This window comes from Falco cherrug, chromosome 2 (assembly GCF_023634085.1).
Source record: "Falco cherrug isolate bFalChe1 chromosome 2, bFalChe1.pri, whole genome shotgun sequence".
NCBI classification, from domain to species: Eukaryota; Metazoa; Chordata; class Aves; order Falconiformes; family Falconidae; genus Falco; species Falco cherrug.
The window spans coordinates 19,550,571-19,569,035 of NC_073698.1; the positions used below are offsets into that span (position 1 = coordinate 19,550,571).

At 39.0% G+C, this 18,465-nt stretch overlaps 1 protein-coding gene across 1 annotated transcript in view; it reads left to right on the top strand.

Annotated features, from left to right (window-relative positions):
* Positions 1-10,080: 10,080 nt before the first annotated feature.
* The window catches only part of RNF17 (ring finger protein 17), a 54,254-nt gene continuing 45,869 nt past the window's right edge, over positions 10,081-18,465 (top strand). Inside the window, exons 1-6 of the mRNA XM_055701687.1 lie at positions 10,081-10,169; positions 10,812-10,903; positions 11,624-11,682; positions 12,704-12,759; positions 14,080-14,179; positions 17,396-17,476. Coding sequence (XP_055557662.1) covers positions 10,081-10,169; positions 10,812-10,903; positions 11,624-11,682; positions 12,704-12,759; positions 14,080-14,179; positions 17,396-17,476 — 477 coding nt within the window. The remainder of the gene's footprint in view (positions 10,170-10,811; positions 10,904-11,623; positions 11,683-12,703; positions 12,760-14,079; positions 14,180-17,395; positions 17,477-18,465) is intronic.

Below are 18,465 nucleotides of genomic sequence, written 5' to 3' on the forward strand. Positions count from 1 at the left end.
TGCAGGGAACCAGCCCCATCTGGAAAATGTTATTCTGCATGGTCATTTCTGCCCAGAATTCTTCTGGCCCTGGTTTTCTTTAAAGGGGAGGGAGAAAAGTAAGTTAGCTGGACAGAACACGCCTTCAAACCTTTCCTTGTGATGCCTTTGAGAATCTTCCAGGAAGAATCCAGTGAAGCCATACTACTGGTTTGCCATCTTTGTTTCTTCTCAGACTTACCGAGATTAACTGCTATAATGGAGAGCAACATAGCTTAACAACATAGTTTAACAGTATTCTATATAAGCTTAGGGACTCCTTTTGAAGCTGTACCTTTTAGTTATATTACAGGAAACCAGGAAAACACAATGCTTTTATTAGCCTCAAGGCTACAATAACAAGGTAAATAAAAACAAGTAAAATTTTCAGCAGAGTATTTTGGGCAGGAATTAATACACTTTTATCAAGCTTTCTCTCCTTAAGGCCTTTGTTCCCACTTATATTTTCACAAACACCATAGCTCTTCTCTTCTACATTCTCAGGTAATCTCCCTTCATGTCCACATCCAGAAGCTGCTGAACCAGCCTGTCTTACTAAATGACATTCTCCAACAGCAAACTCCACACAGAACCCCATCTGAAATGGATTTTTTTTTTTTAAAGCGCTTGACAAAATTACAACAAAACTAAAAAAACATCCATATACACTTACAAACCAATCTGCAGGCTCTTTCCTGGACTCACTAGCAACTCCTGGATAAGAACAACTTGATCTGGGTTTCTAAATATGTGTCCAGGACTCCTGAACGTATGACCTGTTTGGAAAGACTGAAAACAACTGGCCAGGGATGAACTGATCAGCTTTGCCTGGAATGTGACTGAGCTCCCCTTTGTAAATACATGGAAATATACTCTGAGGAATTTCTAGCATTTCTGATTATATCCTAGTTTCCATTATTTTAATTGAAGTCTGCTTGAAAAGTTTGGATTTGTTTTTCGGCTTGTTCCAGCCACTGCTCTACTGCTCCAATCTGGCTGTGTATATTGTTCAGTTTAGAACAGGTTTCACATTTTCCATTTAGAACTCCAGTGATTCCTGGAATATATGTGACTTACAGGGAAGAACTTCCACACATTATTTCAGCCTGACAAGTGTGACTGAAGAAATGGGGAAAGCAACATGGAGAGAAAATCCAGTAAAGCCCGCCCTTCACAGAGGACAGACAGACACTGGGAAATGCTTGAGGTTTTTTGTCCCTTGATTAATATATGTCATAAATTTTCATTATATATTCTCTGAAATGCTACTCGAGACACATCATAAGTTCACAAACAAGCTCTTGTCTGAATTAAATAAGGTGCCAGAATGCCTATCATTGCAAATGTAAGCCTGTGCTTTAACTGCTCTTCATGATTTCCCATTGCATTCCATCAGCAAGCCGTCAGCCTATCTCAGAAGGATCGTATCTTAATGGGAAAAAAGATGTTTTTCACATTGTCAACTCAAACGGTGTCATCTTTGCTAAAGTTAATGTACCTGCCAAAATGTTAATTTGGTTGTTTACCCAAACAGGGAATACACTAAAACTCAAAATGTATTCTAGGGATGCTATCAAATATAACACGTGTAACCTGAAATGTGTGTGCAAAGATTATATTGTATGTATACTGAATCATCTTGTGCCATGGTTGAATTAGTTCTCCAGAGAGGCACTACATCATAGTAGTACTCTACAATATTACCTTTGTATTAGACCTTTATTAGATTCTTCGGGTCAGAATCTATTAGCATGGAAATAAAAGCAATTATATACTGGTCCACACCAAGAGACAATTTGAGAAGAGTGGCTTTATCTCCTACCATGGCTAGAAGTGGATGTTTAGAGCAAACATAAAAATAGGCCGGTACGGAATGGTGCTTCCCTTAGCAGACTCTCTTGCTGTCAGTACTGAGAGGCTAAGACAGCTATAACAGATCATGTATGCACCATCCTTTTTAGCAGTTCTTCTGGTCTAATTCATGGACCATAACATTGACTGATCATATTTTAATACATGTATAATTCTGTAGGAAGTAATTTTTATTGTTAAATTATGGATTGTTTTCAGAAGTACTTCTTGCTTAATTTAAGTCTGTCATTTTATCATTTCATCAGGTGCCTTCTGGTTCTTATGTTACTTAGAAGGAATGAACAACCATGCCTGTGTTCTTACAGAAAACTGTGCTATACTCTGTTCTTCAGCAACACCCTAAGAGTGACAGCCCCGGTAAGCCTTTTCCTACAGAAATCTCTGCATATTTCTAATCATTTACAGTGATTTTTATCTCTACCTTGAAATGCAAAGAACAAAAATGTATGCACCTCTAATTTAGTCATTTTCCCTTATATGTGATTATTAACCTCAAATTTATGCTCACCATTATATGAATGTACTAAAAAAATAGCTTTTTCACAGATAAAAGTTACTAACCACATATTTAAACTATTATTGCAGAAAAAATCAGAAAGATGGATAAGTACATGAAAGATTAATCAGCCAGCTATACTAGCCAAGGTAAACAAAAACTTCCTGTTCGTGATATTTTATTTTAAAAGGGAGTGAAACTTAAAATACAGATCTTTTGGGGGATTCAGCAAAAGCTCTGCGTGTATTCCTGCTCAGATGCTGTATACAGAGCAACAATACTTTACACTTCCTCAAATAGCAGATGTGCACCCCAAAAAATGAACAATACAAAAATAATTTCTTGGAACAGTAGGTACAAGAAGCACGCAATCATAGCTTTCTCTGTGACCACAAACATTGTGTTACTTGAATTTTTAATATTATACCTTGTATAGAGAGTGATAGATTCAAAATTAAAATGCTCACAGTACTGAGATTGTGCCCCACTTGCTTAGTGGTCTCTTTAAATTCAGACTGTCCATTTGTCATTGAATCTATTCCTTTTTCTTTACACACAAATAACAAAAATCCTTAAGACAGAGAGTACATTCTAGTAAATACTTAAATATCTGTCCTAGAATAGGCAGAATTAATTTGATAGTAATTACAATGCCAGGGATTGAAATGAGTGTGCTACAGGGTGGTAATCCTGTTCATTTTAAATAACATAACTTTTATCAGTAAAGCAACAGAATTCAGAAGCAACGGTATGTGATATTTCTCATGGGTATTACAACACCTAATAGCTATACAACTCCTTTGTCTACAGTTTTGGACAAATCACCACAAAACAACCAAAAAGACAAGGGGAACTGATGAGCAAGTAACTAAGCAGATCAAGGTCATACAAGGACTTAGTGGAGGGTTATGGTACTAAACTGTCATGTCATCAGTTTCAATATCCAAATTCATAACCATCAGACAAAGCCTTCTTAACCACAGGAATAATCCATACTCTCCCTTCATCAGTACCCATTTTCAATGCATTATGAAGAATTCTAACTAGTAAATCCTCTAAATGCCTTCTTAAGAAATCAACTATTTTCTATACACTTGTTAGAAAAGATGAAGAAGCTAGTGGTTCTGTCTTGCAGAGAGATCCAGTAAGGGACACCAAAGCTGAGCAGCCCAGTGGGATGCTGAGAGGTTTATATAGACACACATGGTAAACTGTATTTTCAACAATCTGCTGTGAGGAGAACCTCATTGCCTATCTGCATCTTGAACTGCTGAAACCATGTACAGGCACTAAAAGAATACTGCTGATCTTTTCACCTTAATTTGCATAGGTGATTCTGGCAAATCTTCTAATAAATTTGGTTCTTAACAAAAGATTATTTGTTGGGAGTACTCTTTATCACAGGACCAGATCACTGCATTTATCTCAGCATCCATCATGGCCTACAGTGCATAGCTGTTAACTTAGAAAGATCCCAAAGGAGAACTGAGAGAAGAAATGTCTTCTCTGTCCATTTCAAGTGAGACTTTCTGACTACCCATAGCCTTTGCATACAAAGTCTCAATGTCACGAGCCAAATCTCCCTTCAGCACGTTTTCCTTATGTGATCTCTATGGATACAAGAGACCATGCCTGTTCTGCAGAGCGATTATGCTTTCCTAAGCCTTTGCCTCCACCACCTCCGTTTGTGACTAGCAAATAATTTTCATCTTTGTCTCTGAAAAATAAACATACTACAGCGAAGGATATGGTTGCAATATGCATATAACTACCTTGGATCCCATTAGTTTGGACAGTAATACATGAAAAGATGACACAGCAAGCCACAGTGTGCATTGTAAAGTTTACCAGGGAGTCTGGTTGCCCAGGTTACCATATCTTTACTCTCTCACAAACAAGCTCCATAAAACACTGCTGGAGTCTTTATTTCTATGCTTAAGCAGAACTATGCAGAAAAGGCTTTGCATTATACTATCTAGTGTAATATTACATGCCACAGACTGTGGAACCACTATTAATATAGTCTATCATCTCATGTGGTTTCTGAAAGCAGGGGCACAGAGAGCCATTCTGTTTTGTTCCTGAAGAGTTTAGAGTAATTCTGGACTACACAAGCATGTACGCAGTTGAAATACTTGCTACCAAAAAAAAGCATTGCTTACCATTTGTCAGTGTTGGGTTCCCATGTTTTATTCAAATACTGCTATTTTCCTTAGGGTCTGATAAAGCCTCCTGGAGGCTCCATGTACCTTTAGTTATTTTTGAAGCTGTGTTTTAAAATCACCTAAGCAATAAAGGATGAGCTTAAAGTTACATTATATGACAGGGTAAAAAAAATAACAAGCCTGCTCACCAGCATGTCCCTCTCAGCTATGTGTTAAGACCCTAAAAACCTAGACATTTTTCCCCCCTGTTGTACTAAGTAATTTATGCTCCAAAAATTTGGACTACAAAGAGTATTTCATTAAGAATTTCAGATGGCATTTTTGCTGTGAAACCAAGTTTCTTAAAGATTTTAGGAAGAAAAGAGAACGCTTGGTTAGCCTAGAGACAGAATTTCATCTTCAAGAAGCCTAACAGTGACTGACCAACAACATGGATTTTGGAGATGTATTAAAGATGTTGAAATCTCCATACACACAAATATAATTGAAAGACCCCCAAACAAATTTCAGTGCCTACACAGAGCCTTCAGTCAGACCCCACAGGATACTGCAGTCTCTCTCTTTAATACTTATTTCTGCATTAGGACCAAATCTGTGCCTTGCTATAGGCATGCTGAGTATCAGGAGATTGAAAGCTGAAGTCAGGAAAAGATTTTCTGCTTGTTTAAAAACTCCTTATTTCCAGGTAACCCTATTTATACTATGTGGTCAAGGTGCAATGTAGTCTTTTCAAAATTAGATTAAAATTGGGAATGCATGCTCAGTGTTGCTACCAGCTGGACCTGGAGAGATGAAGCTGCAACAGCCTCACCTCTGTCAGGCTCCCAGATTTAGCAGCTGAACACAACGGACAAGGCTAATTCACAATCCAAACTCTGGCTGCTATTTCCCTACATGCTAAAAAAAGATGGACTTTAAACAAAGAGTACTGTATTATGCTCACAGTAAAAAGCTTGTAAGAGGAACTTTAAAGGATGAAAGATTGATTTGAGCATTAAGTTTCCTAAAAATCACAGTAACATTTTAAATAAAATGCTTTTATACTTATGACTTTTCGTTTCATATTTTTACAACTAAAATACCTACAGAAAGACTCAGCAAATTTCTTAGACTGTGCTTCAAGCAAAAAAAGATTCTGTAGAGAAATGGAAGTAGCACGAGTTCAGCACCAATGCCACAGAAGTACCTAGGACCAAACTGTCCACCGTAATTTACAGATAGTTTGTAGTTTTTAACCAAGAGGGTGGATGAGGAAAAAAAAGTATCTGGCATACTTTGCAACCGATTTCATTCATAGAAAATTAGATAGGTAATAGCTAATGAATGTAAGCACCTAGTAACCATTACTATGAGGACATGCTCATGTAAGAACAACCACTACCTACATTGTTAAATGCAAGGATCCAGGGCTCTTGGTATGAATTATGAGGGAACTAATTGTTACCTAACAGCAACCTAGAGATCCATACATCCTCACTGTATGGCTCCAGAAACACTACTGGTAACACAAGGGAAGGGTGAACACATGCCTGGAACCAGAAAAATACAAGGCCTACCCTTTCAGCAACAGCACAGGCTTAGATCAACCTTAACTGGTCATTAAGAATTCATTTCAGGCACAGTGATAAAAGCAATGTATTAACTGAAGATGAGTAAGCAGTTATTTTTACTTGAATGACTGTAGCCAGATACTACAGCTGTAAAAATTAACTATTTATAATGATAGAAACTTCACTGGAGAAAACACCAACTGCAGTGTTAGAGCAGAAATTATACACATTGGGTAATTCTAGAGATCACCGACATGTAAATCCTGGGCAACAAATACACTGATGACCTTGAAAAGTCTAATCCCTTTCATAGTATAAGTAACCTAAATCTGGGATACTTCAAAAAGATAAATATTATGAGCCAGAAACTGTGGATGAGGCGTTGAGATTAAGTACAACATTTCCCTCAGGTATCAGTGTCTCTCTGTTAGACCACCACCACATTTTTAAATTACTTGTCTAACACGTGTAAACCTTAGAAACCAGATAATTCAGTTGTTAATGCTACATAATTAGCATTTCATTGACAAAATCATACTTTCAACACACCTGCATATCCCCGATCTACAAACTGTTCTAAATATTGCACTTGGCCCTGTCTGCAGTAATATGTAACAGGTCTCCTTCCCTCCCCATACACATGTAGCCTTTCACATAATATTTAGGGGAACACTGTTTTTTCACTTACCATGTCATCATATGGTCATACACAGAAAAAATCCAATAATGGTTACAATACCAAATAACCAAGATACATGTTCACAGAATGTACTATCTAAATGAAAAACCAAAACAAACAAAGAAAACCCAAACAAACAGAAGAACCCCAAACACTGGCAATTCTAGCCTTGAGTCATTAAATTTTGAAAGCAGAACTCACAGAGAAAGGGCAAGATGCAAATGAGAAAGGAGGATAATTTGAAGAAATAACAACTGGCTGGAAAGATGATATAGACAGTATACAATATTGTTTTCAACCAGCATTTGACTGTGATTTTTCAATACAGCTACATTGTTCACACCAAAGACAGCGGGCTGTTCAGTATTATCTTTCTAATACACTCTACTTTCTTCCGCAGACAAAGCCAGTGAAGTGGCTGAGATCAATCGCACCCGTGTAACTAGAAACGGGCGAATGAATCCACCCAGGGTTAATCCATGCTGCCATCTTGTGGTTCCCCACATCAGAAACACTGACTTTTGCATGCCTGCGTTTTAAATACTATCGTATAAAATTAAGAAACGTCAGGAATGTTCTTTGAATAGCTAATGACACAGACAGAAGGTGTTCCTTCTTTTACGGAATATTACTGTTGTCTTTTCAGAAATAATAAACCAAGTTGCCAGTTTCATCTTCAGATTTTCAGAGCGGTATGAGCGCAAAACTGAAGTGGTGCAGTGTATGTTTATTTCATGTATAGGCTAGCAGAGCTACAAACAAACGTATTATATGCATGATATATAACATAACGTGTATGTATAGCTTTTATAATTCTTTGTAAAGTCATAAAGAACAGAATGTTCAGCTATAATTGTATGAATTTTCACAAATTCATAAGCAGAAAATGGTAACAAGCATTTGTTGCTATTGTTCACTTATTTATTAAATGGAGCTGAAGTTGAAATATAAGCAAGGACGAGCTGTCTTTCCACCAAAGAGCCAATTAGGCCTAATCAGGCTTCTAATCAAAGAGCTAGTTAGGCTACTGTTAAGACTATCCTTTACACTGCAGCTTTAAAATTGCATTCAGACCTTTAACAAGGCAATCATTCCTACCGTTCCCTTTCTTTGCTACATCCACAACAGGTCTGCCATCACCCATCCTATATTTTACCCCTCAGCCAATATTCACTATGTTCTTAAGTAATGTTTATGAGTTAATGTTTAAGTGGAAATTAACACAGAATACAGAAGATAAAGACAAAATTTTGGGTGCACAAGCCTTTGAAATAGAGGAAGCGATTTCCAAAGCTAAATACAAGTTGAGAAAACTCCTGAGATTTTAACTTCATTGCAAAATCTGATAGGAGAATCTGAGAGAAAGGACAACTCATATTTACAGAACAGAAGCGGGTTTATCTTCTGTGGGACAGGGTTCATTTGTTGTCTCCCAGCCCTGTCCTTTACAGTATTTTGTAGGACTTCTTTGCAGGTTGTTTAAAAAAAAACAAACACTACTGGTTATGGGACGTTACACTGCATGTACCAGTTCACCCTGGTACTGATTTTCAGTCTCACAGTGTTTCCTACAAAGTGTCCATAGGCCAAACCACACCAAATGGAACCAGACTGGGCACAAAGCACAACTGTAAAATTTGACAACACATCTCCACAAGGATTTTATACGTAGTCAAGTCTAATCAGGTCCTGGTGAACAAGGGCTTCTAGGGGAAATTATTTACAAGCTGGATCAGTTTGCGGAAAACTTCTGGAAAGTTCTGCCCCTCACAAACAAATCACATTCCAGTATAGCCAAAGGAAACTAATGGAAGCTTGCTTGATTTGGGAGGTTTAACAAAACACAGGCGAGGGCCTAGCTCCACAGAATTTTCTAATTTTTAAGCTTTACTGCTCCTTTCTTTATGCTTTCATTCCCATTACTCCTGAAATTCTCTTTGTGCCCTTCCAAAAGACAAAACTAATCTTCCCCATTGCCTCTTTTCTCAAGTCACTGTTTGCCTTGGCCACACTGCTGAAGTACTCCCTACCAGGGAAACCTAGAGCTTGTGTGGCCTTTCAAACTCTGCCTCCTTACCTGAGTCAGAACCCCAGCCCAGCATGCACAGATACTTAGGACATTTAAAATGAAAGGTGTGGGGTAGAACCTAGTTTTACTACATGAACCGGGCAAAAATACAAACTAGCTAGGTTTTGGTAGGAAACTGGCCTCTTGGAAACCTGGGGCCTAGATCATTATCTGGCAAGTGCAAAAAGCAAAAGTTGCAGAGGAAAATCAGTGTACTTTTAATTTAAAAGTCAATTTCTTTTGCTAGAGGTAATTTAAACAGAAATCTGGAGAGCATCACGCTACATCTGTGACAGACAAAACAGGAATAATAAAACACTACAAAAAAAATCTCTTACTTGTCCTGCAAATAATGAGAAGGCGTGTAGGACAGCTACCCCAAAGCATGGACTTGATGGTTTCTAGCCCAGGAAACGCCTTGTTTTCAAGGAAGGGACTCTGGCCTCCCGGCAGAAGCGAGAAAGGATGAGGCTCGGTAGCCCCCGCAGCGCCGCAGGCCGCCAACCCGGTGGCGAAAGCCGCCCTGGCCGGCCGCAGCAACCACCACCCTCCCCCTCCCCCCTCGCCGTGGTTGGCTGCGATCGGAACGAGGCCCGGCGGGGCGCTCGCTGATTGGGGTAGCTCTTCTGGCGCGCAGTGGGCGCCACGAGGCTTTCTTCGTCCTCCTTTCAAGGTGAGGGGAGTCGCGTCCTGTTCCCGGCCGTCTCGGTGTGTACCCGCTCCAGCCTCTTCACCATCGGCCTTTGTCACCTGCAGCGGCAGTGGTGCTCTGGGCGTCTGGGAGGAAAGAGCACCTCTCCCTTCGGGGGAGGGGGAGGTGGGTGGTTGGGGGACGTGGGGGGTGGGAGGGTCAAGGATGCAAATGGCCAGATAGCAGGCCTTAAGGAAAGGAGTGGGGGTCAGTATACGTGGCGGATTGTGAGCGAGGTGTGAACCTAAGGTATTGAGATGCTGTAGAAACGGGAAATAATCATCTGCTGTGTCTGATAAGGTTAGGGGTGGAGTAGCTGAACAGTGCAAAACAGGGCAGCATTTTGTTGCATTTAAAATATTTGTTTTTTAAGGAAAAAACAGGTGTATGTTTTCAATTAATTTTCTGTCTTACCTTTTTCATTTTGCTCTTTGCCCAGTGCTGCAAGTAATCTGTAGTGTTGGCTCAAGTGATAAAACGTGTATGTTGTAGAGAATTAGCCACGTTTTTACTTTGAAGTGTGAGACCATTGTATACCATCATGAGTAGAAAGATTGAGTTCTTGGTACATAACAGTAGTGAAGAACGTGACAGTAGGGAAGAATATAGAAGACTAAAAAAATATCTATGGTACGTGAATTTTGAGATTACTGTAGTGGCTTTAGTATTTTTAAGTTCTGATGTAATTATCAGGAAATCATATTGAGGAAATTAGAAAATAATGTTTGTACTCTGTGGTGTTGCAATTGAGTCCATTTTTATGCTATTTATGTGTTAAACATGCAGTTTGTGGGAAGTTTTAATGTGTGGAGTGGGTTCAGGGGAAAAAAATGTAAATGCATCTTGGGTTGTAAAATACCTAGTTATTGGGCTATTAATATCTCATATTGATCTGAATGTGTATTCTGCAAGTAAATAAACTATTGTTGGTCTAGTCAATATATATTCAGTTAAATTTCTAATTAATGTGATTAAAATCGATTATATAACAATTGATTAATGCTGGTTCTAGTTACCATAAATGCTGCATATCTAAAAGCTCTAGTACTACTTTTATGATCAGTTCAGTATCGTGGAGGTGAGTTGCTCCCCCTCCAGTTAGAAGAAGTAACAACATTTTTGTGTGCGTGGTGTGTATTTCATTAACTGCACCTTCTCCATAATGTCATTTGGTAAAAGTGGGCAAGCTTAGCTCTAAGAGAGCTGGTAGTCAGAATTTGTGTTTGGTTGGTAATCTCTAATTACCTTCAACCTATACTTCTACTTGTGAAGGCAATGTTTTGAGATACTGGAAGAGATTTTTGCAGAACCAAATCAGAGAAACAGTGAATTATGTCGTATGTCAAGAGCTATGAGTGTAAAAGGTAAGGCTTTTGGATCTTGACCTTTATTTCCAGCAGTTTTGTGGTGTGCAGTATTCACTGTTAATTTATGTTACATGGTCTGTTAAAGCCAATAGATGGACTGCCAGATTCGATTAATGCATTGTTTTACTACATTTGTAGTACTTGGCAAGAATGATCAATATCTTTCTCTTCTCTTCCTGCTGTTATTCTTGACAAAGTTACTGAAGAGTTTGCTTTATAGGAAACCTCATTTTTCTGGGATTTTTTTGGTTGAGTATTTTTTTTTCCCAATTGCAGAATTGTTGTGTACGGATGCTCTATGAAAATTTTTTTTCCTGTACTATAGGTACATGTTTTGAATGTGTGTTTTCTTTTGCGTTTTCGGCTTCCCTTTTGTGTGTTTATCCTGTCTTGAATGTAGTAGCAATGTAATACAGCTAACTGTGCAGAAAATACCTTAATCATTAAATGCAAGTAAATTGTGTTTGAATTTTGGGGTTTTGGGGTGTGTGTGTGTTTGTATAATTCCCAATTAACTTCCATATCTATTTGTCTGGATTTCTATTTCTAGCTTTCAAATTCTGTCATTACAAGTCAATGTCCAAATTCCCATTTTCTTTATGAATACTACCTAGAAGACTGCTCTAGTGATCATGTATTCCTGTTTATCTAATTGATTGAGACACCTTACAGTTAACAACATTAGCAGTCAAGTGTTTTCTGTGCTTGCTTTTACAGCCTTGTGTGATGATGTGAAGGATGAGAACACTGATTTCTTCGGTTTCTCTTCTACAGAAGTAAGTTGAAGTTTTCTGTTCAGTAGTCGCTGTGGTGGTCTGAAATAGTGATACTACAGGACCTTTTGCAGTTGCATTGAAAGTGATTAAAGCAAGCTTACATCCCCTCTGGTGTAAGGACCTGAACTTTATAACCACCTGTTCTCCAGCAAGTCTTAGCTACCATTTCTTGTTGTGCAGTATGCATCTGATGTCCAGAGTCGGGTTTTAGGTTTATTTGTATAGTTCTCCTTAGTGCCCCGTGTTGCCACCTCTGTTCCACCCTCTCGTCTGCACAGAATGTGCCAGAAACCAACTATGTAGGTTTTTTAAAAAAACTAAATAAAAAAACACTTTTTCCCTGTCAACTCACAAATAAAAGGACTTCAAAGATTTTTTGATACTTTTTTAAAACTATTTCAGTTTGCCTGCCAATGCGTAATTTCTGAATATATTTCTGTTTCTGTATTTAAAAAAATGCTCTGCTTGTGAATCATCTCTGTGTTCTAACCTGCTAGTGCCATTTGTTTTACAGAAATCTGTAATTTGGATAAACATTAAGTGCCTTTTTTTTTGTTTTAATTTATGCAAAACATAGGGTGTGGCCATTCTGTTTTTTCTGTTATGAAATTGAGATTTAGTATTGCAAAATACAGAGAAGTCAAATCTCTGGAGTTAAGCCCTGTCATTATATTTTATTGAAAAAAACCCTTGTAATCAGGTTCAGTAATGCAATATGTTAGAAGTTATGCATAGTAGTGGGAAAAGTACTAAGAGGAAACAGGAAGTTAACATTCCTTTTACTAGGAACACTTTTCACTTACCAAAAAGGTACAGTGATGGGCTAGAGAGCTTCAGCCTGGAAGCTGTTTTCTTATACCTTTCCTTGCACTTGCTTTAAAGCTTAGTGTCATTGAAATTTGGAGGAGGGGGCTGGGGGGGTGGTACTGAAGGTGAAAACAGGCTTATAGAACATTTTTGTACTGGGGTTTGGATTTAACCCTGTATTTGAACTTACTTTACTTTTTCCCTCTGAATTTAGACCATACCTGATTTTAAACTTGGGCTGTGCAGCTACAACTCACAAAGGCTAGAAAGGTAAGCCTTTAACTCAAATGGGTTTTGTGTTTAGATGCCAGACTGGGGGAGGACTTGACTGAGCAAGCATTTCCAGCCATTTTTCTTGGGCTGATTTTTTTTTCATTTTTAATGTATTCCCATTATGAGTGTCTCTACTGTGGGGGCACAACTTGCTTGACACTTGAGTACAAAAAAACTTTCATTGAAAGAGAGTGAGAAGCAAATGGGTTTGGCTTGAAAACGTTTGGAACTGAAAGTTTGAAGTGTTGTGGTAACACCCTGATAAAGGTTGAGAGAGAGAGAACTGCTGAAATGCCAGGCTGTGATAGGAAGGACTGTATCACTGAAGTGCCTTCTTCCCTCCCACCCCCCTGCTGCTCTCATTGCACCTTCTGCATATCTAAGTCACGCATTCACTTGCTTATTAGTTGTCTAGCCTACGTGAACTTGAAGGAAGCCTTAAAGTGGGTGTCTTTCCCCCTGCTGCCATTACTGTGGAGATTTGTGTTGATACAAATGAGAATAGGCCCAGATAATTCTTACAGATCTGTTACATAAAGGAACTGTTTTGTATGAATCTATTTATTCTGTAAGGGAGGTATATGTTGCGAAATAGCAGCGCACATTGCACGCACCAAACCTTTCCCAAAGTAAAATAGAAACTCAAGATTTCACATATGGCTGTCAGCATCTGCAGCAGTGTTCTCCAAGCCCTCTCACAACCCATCCGAAGCAACAGTCTGAGCACAGGAAAAACACTATGCTTCCCTCCTGTTGTTGGGCTGGTTTATTGCAGACTGTTTTTTGAGAGCCTTGACAGATGTTTAGATCCATTTGTACTTTGCAAAAGAGCAGATATAGGTGACCGTAACAACAGAATTTAAGAGCTTTCTAAACAGGTTGTCAGTAGATGGTTTTAGTATAATCTGTCATGTATTCAAAAGATTTTAACAGCCTAATCAATATCTGATGGGATGTCTGAAGGAAAACATTTGGTCAACAAATGACAAATTAATCCTGGAATGCTAATAGTAATGCATTTTACTCTTACTGAGGATAAAAATGACTGCAACCTACTAAGGTTTTGTTCAGCCTTGCCAAAATTGTCAGATGAAATTCAGTTACTAATGATGAATTTTAAGATGATGCTAGTAGAAAGGAAACTTTTCAAAAAGTGAGGTATCTGTAGTATATCACAGTGAATTCTACTCTTTAAAAAGTAGGTGTGTGTATGCATTTAAAGACAGATTTTGTAATACTCAAATTGTCTCTGTTTCTGTGAAGTTTGATATTTTAGTTGAAATGTGTAGGTTTTTTCCTTAAAGTTTTGTTTTGCAGGCCCTTCAGTCACAAAACCAAAGAGGAAAATGTTCAGTACCAAGTTTCTTCAAATGGTGGGCTAAGGGAGAAAAAAGGTTTACCTCCATCAGCAGACATGGTGAGTTAATACGGAATTTCCTTATATTCTCTCTCATTACTTTTGTATGTGCATAGTTACTACCATACTTTCTAAAACACAAAAACCTGCAACCTTAATAGTTACGTTCTATTAGTCTGTCTTAGCACAGACTTGAAGTGCAGCTACAATGTTAATAAAATAACTTGACAAAATCAATCAGCTCAAACCCAACCAGGTCATAATTGAGGAGGGCTAGTTTATTCAGCTAACTGTGAAACTAAGTATTTTGAATTTCGCTTTTCTTAAGACACCTGAGGCTTCACAGTGTTTGGGTTTGAGGCTTTTTTACTTCTTTTGCAATTTGAGGCAGCTGCAAGGTTCATGCAACACATCCTTGAAGCAGTCATTCAGCACAACAAGGTTGTTGGGTAAATGAATCTCTTTTAGAATCATAGAATCATTTAGGTTGGGTAGGACCTCTAAAATCGTCAAGTCCAACCAGTAACCCAGGGATGCCAAGTCCACCAATAAACCATGGTCCCTAAGCACTACATCTAAGTGTTTTTTAAACGCTTCAGGGATGCTGATTCCACCACCTTCTTGGGTAGCCTGTTCAAATGCTACCCACCTTTTCAGTCAAGAAATTTTTCCTAATGTGCAATCTGAACCTCCCCTGGCACAACTTGAGGCCATTTCCTCTTGTCCTGTCCCTTGTTACCTGGGAGAAGAGACTTGACTCCCACCTGCCTACAGCCTCCCTTCAGGGAGCTTTAGAGAGTGATAAGGTCTCCCCTCAGCCTCCTTTTCTCCAGGCTAAGCAACCCCACTTCCCTCAGATGCTCCTCATAAGACTTGTTCTCTAGACTCTTCACTAGCTTTGCTGCCCTTCGGACATGCTGCAGCACCTCTGTGTCCCTCTTGCAGTGAGGGGCCCAAAACTCAAATACTGTATTTTTGGTGCGGCCTCACCAGTGCTGAGTAAGGGGGATGATCACTCCTCTTGTCCTGCTGGCCACACTGTTTCGGATACAAGCCAGGATGCTGCTGGTGTTCTTGGCCACCTGGGCACACTGCTGGCTCATGTTCAGCCAGCTGTCAGCTGGCACCCCCAGGTGTTTTTCTGCCAGGCAGTTTTCCAGCCACTCTTCCCCAGGCCTGTAGTGCTGTGTGGGGTTGTTGTGACCCACGGGCAGGACCCAGTGCTTCTCCTTGTTGAACCTCATGCTGTTGATTTTGGCCCGTTGATCCAGGCTGTCAGATCCCTCTGTAGAGCCTTCCTACCCTCGCGCAGATAATACTCCCCTGCGACTTGGTGTTGCCTGCAGACTTCTATTCTTTGCCCTGCATAACCTCATGACATCCTTAGAGTCCTTCAGAGTTGCCTGTGCCTTCTTCCAAGGGTCATAAACACTCCTTTTCTCCCCAAGTTCCAGCCAAAGCTCTCTGTTTAGGCAGGCCAGTTTTCTCCCATGCTGGCTCATCTTTTGGTATAAGGGGACAGCCTGCTTCTGTGCCTTTAAGACTTCCTTCTTGAAGAATGTCCAGCCTTCCTAGACTGCTTTGCCCTTCGAGACTACCTCCCAAGGAAATCTGTCTCCTAAACAGGCTAAAGTCTGCCCTCCGAAAGGCTAAGGTAGCAATTCTGCAGACCCCTTCCTTCTCCCAGAAGGAAGAAGTCTCCCAAGAAGAAGGAAGTCTCATCTTGTGACAGCTGTGTTGTAAGATGTCCTCCACCCACCACATCACCCACCAGTCGTCTGTAAATAGCAGGTCCAGTGGGCCATGTCCCCTGGTTGGTTCAGTGATGAGCTGTGTCTGGAAGTTATCTTCCATGTGCTCCAGGAACCTCCTAGAGTGTGTTCTCTCACTGTTACATTTCCAGTGGACATCTGGTAAGTTGAAGTGCCCCATGAGAGCAAGGGCTAGTGATTGTGAGACACCTCCTCTTGAAACATTCTATGAAGTTTTCTAACATGATCTTTCTGAATGAAGTTTACGAAGTTTTTTTCAGACTCCTTTATTTTTTGATTAGTGATTACTAGATCTTTGGCAGTATCATTTCTTACATCACTGAATAAGTATGTCCGTGTCTTTGAGTTTTAGAAGGATTTTTATTACTGTATCATTGATCATAATGGGAACCACGAAGCAGAGAGGCAGCAATGTAATTCCATGAGCTTTTTACCTATTATGTCTCCTTGTGCCTGCTCAAAATAGTGGGAACAGTTGTCACAGGGAAGTATTCCAGGTAATGTTCAAGTCATAATAGGAGGAGGGCTTTCTTCCTTTTTTCTGCTCCTAGGAAGGCGATAAAATCCGTCTGAGATGTTCAGGTACGTTAATTGGAAAGATCTAGAGCTGAAGGTAACAAACACCTTTAGTAAAGTCCAAAATGATGTGTGTGATTAACAGGTCTCTCCCAGATTGCAGGTAGCACTTCCTTTCATTTATGCTGGTGTCTGATCAGAGACAGAACTCTTTCAGGTTTTTGAACTCTTAAGCTTTTATTTCTCTCTAGCTTGTGTTTGTTCTGCTTAACACCAGTGAGGAACACTTTAAAAGTTGGAGATGTTTCCACACTAGTTAACTTGCCTTTTGGCAAGGTGATCTGGTTGCCTAAAGGCTTACACCATACCATCCCTGGCTTTTTGGGTCATCCCCATCTGATGATGATCTCATTTTGCTTTTAGCAAAATACCAGCACTCTAACCAGTACTCTTTAACATTAGCTTTAGTAGTGCCAGTGAGAAAATAAGACGTTTCTGTATGTAAGTTTGGTTCTGTGCGGAGTCATATGCAAGATTTTATTGTCTCTTCTTGGATCAGCATAACACTAGGAGCTTATTACCTTTTTTTTGTTGGTTTCCCCCAGATGATATTCCTAAATATTTTACCTTTTTCTAGGCTGCAATGTTCCCATTCTTCAGTCTTGCATTTTTTTTTCCTCTGTATTGGTAACTTTATTTTGATTTTCCTTCATGTACTATGTTTTAATTTGGTTGTTGTGTGTGTGTGAATGAATTGTATGTTTATAACAGTCAAAAAAATTCAGAATACACTACAATGTAAATGTTCTTATTGTAATTCAGGTTAGGTAAGTATTTGGGGCCTGTTTTCAGCTATAGAGCTGTGCAGAGCACAGATTCAGTCACCCACATCAAGTGCCTCTCATGTCAAAATGGCAAATGAATTTAGGCTATCTTGTCTTCTAGTCACACAGGCAACTTTATATTCATTGGCAAATCTTTCCCCCAGGACATCAAAACTATGGAATATCTTGATGAAGCTTTGTGCATAGCTACTTGTAATCTCAGCCACTTAAATGATGCAGAAAAGGTGGGTGAAAATAAGTTAAATAAATCACAAAACATAAAATCCTATCCTTGATTGAAGCATTCTTTTGGGAGTAGTCACACAGTAGCATGCTATTTAAACATGTTATCACTGCCTTCATTTTGACATCTCTTTTGTCCTTTAGCTGTTCGGGACGTTTCTGTGAATATATGGCTTTAAGTGCTAGGCTGTAGTCTGAAAGGTACCGACTGCAGGATCATCTGTAAAGAAGTGTATGAGCTTATGCATAATTCATAGTTAATAGGTCAATCCATATATAGCAGAACCATATGTAAACCAGTCTTTTAAGTACTAAACTTTTGTTTCCTTGAATCATGGTAGAATTCAACCTTTGTTTTTGCTCTGGCGACTATGCTGACTTTCTCATTTTCATGTGTTTTGTTCTGGATTTAAAGGTGGAAAAGAAATTACATGGGCAACAGAAGTAATGATTTTAACAGACACAATATGCAAAACATGTAAATCAAGTAATGCCTTTTTATGCACAGAAAGAATCCTAAAATACTGGATAATGCTGGTAATAGGTTTTACTGAGTAACCTGTGAACTTCATTAATGATAATGACTTTATTTAAACTTTAACTCTTATTAAATACACTGTGGGAGAGTTTTCAGTTCTGTCTTTGACATTTATTTACATTTTACATATATTCTAAGATACACCCAGGCATAGAAGTGTTTAATGATCCAAAAACTTAAAGCAAATTCATTCTAGTAAGTGTGGTATGAAGCGTCCCTAAAACTTGTTATCCATTCCCTTTCTAACTTGCTTTGTTATAGTGGCCAATCTGTGAGTTAAGCAAAGTTACATTGAATATGTAATTTGTATACTAAGAGCATCTTGTAAAAAGCTGCCATTTCAGCAGCTCTAATACAGTAACTCATGCATACAACTGTGGTCTTCCCACAGCTTTTCAACAGACTGATTGTTGCCAAAGCAGTGTTGCATTGCTGAGATATTTTTCCATGTCT